This window comes from Sinocyclocheilus anshuiensis, unplaced genomic scaffold (assembly GCF_001515605.1).
Source record: "Sinocyclocheilus anshuiensis isolate Anshui unplaced genomic scaffold, SAMN03320099.WGS_v1.1 scaffold23, whole genome shotgun sequence".
NCBI classification, from domain to species: Eukaryota; Metazoa; Chordata; class Actinopteri; order Cypriniformes; family Cyprinidae; genus Sinocyclocheilus; species Sinocyclocheilus anshuiensis.
The window spans coordinates 263,149-269,411 of record NW_015552545.1 but is presented as its reverse complement, the minus strand read 5'-3'; the positions used below and the strand labels follow the sequence as shown (position 1 = coordinate 269,411).

Sequence of the window (6,263 nt, the reverse complement as noted above, 5' to 3'; positions counted from 1 at the left end):
TGTTTGTGCATGAGAGAGAGTGTTCAGACCCTCAGAAGTCATCTCCCCTCTCCTCCAGAACCATGAAACAAAACACTGCCATTGTCTTGACAGTGACCTATCACCCCAACGTCTTTAAGCTCAGTTTTCAGTGTTAAGAAGATCAAATGTTTTTTAGTGAATTTTATTTATATTTTGATTGTCGTTTTGCTGTTTTAATTGACAGTACTTTAATAGAAGGATGTAATATTCTGCCTGTGTGCAGATGTGTATATACGACAGCTCACTTCTGTCTTTAGAGCGTAACGTTCAAAGCAGTTGCTTCTTCTGTAGAAAGGCACATGGGAAGTTGAGGAGTAATGCTACTCCACATAATGCACTTTTAATTTACCCTTTTCATTACCCTCATTTCAGATGTGTCCATTTAAATTATACGTTTCCTCTGCTCTGAATGGCATTAACCCTGCACTCGAACCCTTCCCTTTTTTCCATAACCGTTTAAAAATAAGCGACAGAAATACTCAATGCAACTTGTATTGGATTTTTGTCAAACTATCCGTATCCCATGGGAATGAATGATCATGTGTAAATGAACTGTAGTCCTGGCTACGGCTGAGACTGACACTAAAGAGAGCAGACTCACTAAAGAGAACAGACTTAATTTTTTGAATCTCCTTCTCTAAACTAAGGAAGTACCCCACATCTCTGTCTCTTTGTAGCTCCAGTGTTATCAGAGTATTTGTGGACATTTCATAGAGAACATTCTGGGAAATTGGGACCACGGGCCAGTTCTAATGTAACACCTTAGCATTTGCACATGGAGATGATTATCCTTACGTCAGCCTTATCCACAGGGAAAATGACTGTTTTTGGTGTATCAGTTCTATGTACCCCGTTGTTTGTATGTACTATTTTAATCATCTTAATTATTAGTATTCACAATAAAACTAGGCCAGATGTACAGCACACATTGTGTCTCATGTTTATGTGTCACTAGTGTGTTCTTGGCTCAGGTAGACAGGTGGAGGTGTTTTAGTTGGATTATTGGTGGCTTACTGGTTAAGGCTCTTTACTTGTAGTGCAAAAGTTACAGGTTTGGACCCTGTTGAGCTAGTCAGTTTATAACATTCCTTGCAATTAAGTGTTATATATTATTATATTTGTATAAGAATATTATTATATTAAGAAAGAAATGGTTATTGATCATCAAATCAGCATATTAGAATAATTTCTGAATGATCATGTGATACTGAAGAAAATTTGGCTTTGTCATAAGAGGAATAAATTGCATTTTAAAATACAATAAAATAGAAAACTATTTAAATTGTAATAATATTTTGCAATATTACTGGTTTAATGTGTTTTTAATCAAATAAATGCAGCCTTGGTGACCATAAGAGACTTTCAAAAATTAAAAAAAAGTTAAATAAAAAATTAAAGACTAAATAAAAGTTACTGACTCCTAACTTTTGAATGGTAGTGTACATCTCGTAATTTGTTAGGGGGAAAATAAATAAATAAACCTGTTAATTTAGTAAATCTATCTTGTTTTAAGGGAGTTTAAAAGTCTTATTAAAAACTTAAGATACTGAATTAAGAATTTTGCTGCAATTTTTTTGTAGTGCAGATTACAAGCCTCTTCAAAATACTATTAGGCATGAAAAATAAAATTACTTTGTCCTGTTTTGTGCTAAGAACATACATGTTTTTGATGTGAATACATTACAGTGCACGTTATTATGACTAATGTTTCAGTTTGCTACTGGAATTTTTTGCTCCCATAATTCCATAAAAAGAGAATCGTGACTGCTTCATTACTGTGGCAATAAAACAGCACTTGTAAGAATGCAGTGTAAGCAGTGGCAGTGTACAGAGTCCAGAGCGTTCAGTCATTCAGTGCTGTGAGAGATGCACTGGATGCATTCAGTGACGGCTTACTCATAGAGGGATCTACTGAGAACTCATTCTGTCAAGATGCTGTCTGGGAAGACTGTCAAACTCATCCTTTATGAGCTTCTGCAGTTCGCATGTCTCTGTATTCCTGTGTTTGCAGTAATGGAGCGCTTTGCTTCTGTCATTCGTTTCGTGAAGTCTAGTGCCACTGCCTATTGGCTGGTAGTGGCGGCCTCTGTGGCCTATGTGGCGTCTGTAACCCTGTTTGTGTGGGTTCCTTTGAAGTACTTCATCCTCAGGACGCAGCGGTTCTCAGAAGTGACCAACTGGTGAGTACTAAACTGTTTTCCATGCTGCCACTGATTTACAATGGTAGTTGATCCATGAACTCTTATTATTCAACATTAAAATTTTAGTTTGAATTTTCATATTAGTGAAATTGCATGACTTGTGACTGGTCACTGTAAATGTACACCATTCAGAATCACCCTTTTGCCTTTACTGGTTCACTGTAAATAGTTCTGTGGTGTAGCATTGATTTTTTTAAACATTCAATAGTCATTAAAACAAATAACTATAGAAGAACAACGTGGGAAAATACTGAAAAACTTTAAGATTAATTATACCATGTCACTAATGTGATGTCTAGAAATGTAATAATCCACTAACTATAAACCGAGTTGCATTATAAGCCCATTTGATTACATTTTCTTTCTAATATGAAAAGTATGAAATTATGCTCTTCATTTCTAAACTATGTTTCTTAGTTTGTGATGCTAATCGTGTTCCACAATGAAAACACACTTATTTCTTCTGCAGGAGACCTGTTACACTTGCATACGTGATCCTCAGCACTTTACCATGCTTTGCTATCATCATAGCCAGCTCAAAGGTAATGCATTATTCCATCTCACTAGGAAACTACCATATGACTGAGCATTTCATGATTATTAAAATTCTTCTTCTTAAGATCAACATAATGATTTCAATGGGTTCATCAAAGCATCAGTAGATTGGTGGTTTCCAGGCACCTAGAGAATAATTTGGAACTTAAAAAAAAGGTTCTTAATAGCATCACAATGTAAATGTTGAATGTGTATCCATTGGAATGGAACACATCATATACTGATCATCTGTAATCTTACTTTCAGAATGAAGTCCGTAATAAAAAACAATAAAAAACCGTAGGACTCATCAAGACATCAGAAACTTCCTCTCTGAGGTACTCAGTAACTCTGCAGAACAGCAGATTTACTATTAACCCAAAGATGGGGTATTATATACTGTGGAATGTGAATAGATCTGTATTACAGCCAACTGAAGTCTCCGGTTAAAATCACAAGGTCCGTAGGCTTCTAACGGTCAATGCATTACCAGATTCGAAAAGGGTTCTCACGTTTTTTGACTGGTGAAGATGCGAATCTTCACACTGGCCTGTTTCAAATGAACAGTGGAGTTTGTTTTTGGTGATATATCCAAAACTGCTTCCATTTTCAGTCTTTCACCTCCATTTTATCTTGAGGACGATAAAAGGTTTTTTGCTCCCGACTCTTTGTTCTCTCAGCAACCCTCTGGCCTATTTATGCTTGTGCAGGTTCAGGCTGATGCTGGCGTTAAGAATGACCCCTTCACTGAACTCCCCGTCTCTCTGGTCTTGTTCTCCCTCATTTGTGTGGACATAGTGGAGAAAATTCGCCCTCTTTGCCTGACGGGACAGGGTAAGAGATAACAGCCGATAAATTCCACCAATTAAATGATCTAAGTTGTGCTCTATTTTTCTCCTCTTTTTAAAAAAGCAAGAGGATTAGGGTTGGATTTTGAGATGCCGGGCCCGGTGTTGACTCACTCAGAGCAGGTGACATCAGTGTCCAGACAGCTGCAGGCTAACGGACGGGACGGCGGTGCGTCTCCAAGGTCGCCAGTCAGGAATGGGACTATATCGGGACATTGGAGGGATGCAGATGAAGAAGGCACCACTCGCACCAGCAACACAGCATATCTCTACACCTCTCATTCTTACTCAGGTCCGTTTCGCTTTGTCTGGATTCGAGAACCTCGGCATGACCTCTTTGTGGCCACCTTCTTGTTTTGGTTTGACACCGTGGAAATGGTGAGGGTGGCCGGGACTGATTCGGTGTATTACTCAGCGTGGGTGTTTCCCATATACATTCTGGCTTTTCTGTCCTTCCTGCGCGTTGTTATAACTCCAGACAGTCCTTTGCTGGCTTCATCAAGTGTCCTCACCCAAGATTTGCCCTTCCTGGTGATGCGTATATGCCTGGTAGCGGTTTTCGGTTACGTTACGCCCGTGCTGTACATACTAAAGAACATTTTCACTGTGGTATCTTTCATGTACTTCGTCTTTATGACTAAACTAAAGCTGCTGAACAGAGAAAGCATGTTCTGAGGGCATTATGTGAAGAACAGCAGAAGAAATCCATACAGATTCATGTATTGTAGATTGTAAATATGTTTTGGGGTTCAGAATAAAATGTGTATATTTCTTGATTTTTATTTTACAGGTGGCCAAAACAATACACAGACATCTGAATTCTAGTCATTCTATTCATTTTTATTGAAAAATATATTGTTATAATACTGGTCAAACGTTTGGAATAATTAGGAAATAATGCTTTTGAAAGAAGTCTCTTATGCTCACTAAGGCTGCATTTATTTGAGTAAAAATAAAGTAAAAGCAGTAATATTGTTACATATTATTACAATTTATGATAACTGTTTTTCTATTTTAATATATATTTTAAATGTAATTTATTACTTTGATGGTAAAGCTGAATATTCAGCAGTCATTACTCCAGTTTTCAATGTCACATGGTTCTTGAGAAATCATTCTAATATGCTAATGTTATGGTATTTTTATCAAATAAATGCAGCCTTGGTGAGAATAAAGAGACTCTCTTCAAAAACATTTAAAAAATCTTAATTATTCCAAACTTTTGACCAGTAGTGTAAATGCTGTTTGTGTTAATATTTTGAGTATATTATTACATGTATTAAGGCTTTATGTTTTGTTGTTTTTCTATGCATCACAATTAATGTATGTTTTAATTGTGCCAAATGTCATGTTTTCAAATGTGTAAAATATAACAATTTATTAAGAACATCTGATATTGCACACATTTATTGTTGGATTTCATTTCAGCATGCGAGTGCAGCTACAGTTGATATTGACTTAAGGTAACGCAAGTTAATCTTATACTAGGACATGTCCTGATGATAATGTAAAAACTGATTGCTTTTTATAAAAAGCCTGACCAGTAATACTTTGATTCAACTCTGATGCATATTATGAGACATAGCTGTTGAATTTCCATGATGTTCAGAAATCCCCTTGCATCGAATCTCATAAATGTTGCTGCTTGCTATATTTCCATCTATCATTTTTTTTTCATTATACATGGTCACACTTGTTGTCAGTGTCAGACTCTGTGCCATGTCTCCTGTTGTGTTTTCCTCCCCCACGTGCTCCATGTTGATTATGCCCATATTTGTTTTTTCCTGTTCCTGTCCCTATTTAGTTCTATCAGTTCCAGTTGTGTTTAATTAATTATCTCGTTTGCCTCCTTTTACTTAAGCTCTGTGTGTCCCTGTCTCTAGCATCCGCTGTTATATGTCATTTTGTGTTATCAGTGATTCCCGTGTTCCTGTGTTTCCAGCTTTGTGTTCATTAAAGACTTTGGATTTTGCTTTACTCCTCGTCTCCTCGCTCCTTCGTTCCCGTGCACCCAGTGTGAATCGTGACTGAACAGCAGACCAAAACAGTAAGCGGCGCCCCTTCTCCCGTGTTTTTGTTTTCGTTTTGAATAGCCTTTTGTTTTTCCGTTTTTCTCCCCACGGTATGAGGACCGCCCTGCTGTCAAGCTCGGCCCATAAGCCCGCTCCTGAGTCAGGCCCGCCGGCCGCCCCAGAGCTCGCTCCTGTGTCGGCTCCAGCCCCAGAGCTCACTCCTGTGTCGACTCCAGCCCCAGAGCTCACTCCTGTGTCGGCTCCAGCCCCAGAGCTTGCTCTAGTGAGGGCTCTTGTCCCCGAGTCTAGCCCAGTGAGGGCTCCTGTTCCCGAGTTTAGCCCAAGGAGGGCTCCTGTTCCCGAGTTTAGCCCACGGAGGGCTCCTGTTCCCGAGTTTAGCCCACCGAGGGCTCCTGTCCCCAAATTTATCCCAGCGAGGGCCCGTCCCAGAGTTTAGCCCAAGGAGGGCTCCAGTCCCTGAATCCAGTCCAGAGTGCACTCCTGTGGCCACGCCTCGAGAGTGCCTACCAGTGCCCACTCCTCCAGAACGCCCTCAGGACCCCGTTCCTGCCAAGATGCCTGTAAATCTTTCCCAAGTATTTTTTTTTTTGGGGGGGGGGGTAGTAGGGCTTCGGCTGTAGATGCGG

The 6,263-nt window shown here is 39.2% G+C and overlaps 1 protein-coding gene across 1 annotated transcript; it reads left to right on the top strand.

Annotated features, from left to right (window-relative positions):
* Positions 1-1,953: 1,953 nt before the first annotated feature.
* LOC107664072 (transmembrane protein 236-like) lies at positions 1,954-4,279 on the top strand. Its single transcript, XM_016454520.1, has 4 exons — positions 1,954-2,201; positions 2,692-2,764; positions 3,467-3,590; positions 3,669-4,279. Exons 1-4 carry the CDS (start codon positions 1,954-1,956, stop codon positions 4,277-4,279), a joined length of 1,056 nt encoding a protein of 351 aa, XP_016310006.1.
* The last annotated feature ends 1,984 nt before the right edge of the window (positions 4,280-6,263 follow it).

Excerpts from the sequence above, each read along its gene's own strand:
- LOC107664072 (XM_016454520.1), top strand. The coding sequence starts at position 1,954 with ATGCTGTCTGGGAAGACTGTCAAACTCATCCTTTATGAGCTTCTGCAG. Across the intron at positions 2,765-3,466 it reads TCATCATAGCCAGCTCAAAG|GTTCAGGCTGATGCTGGCGT; the intron begins GTAATGCATTAT and ends ATGCTTGTGCAG. Across the intron at positions 3,591-3,668 it reads TCTTTGCCTGACGGGACAGG|CAAGAGGATTAGGGTTGGAT; the intron begins GTAAGAGATAAC and ends TTTTTAAAAAAG.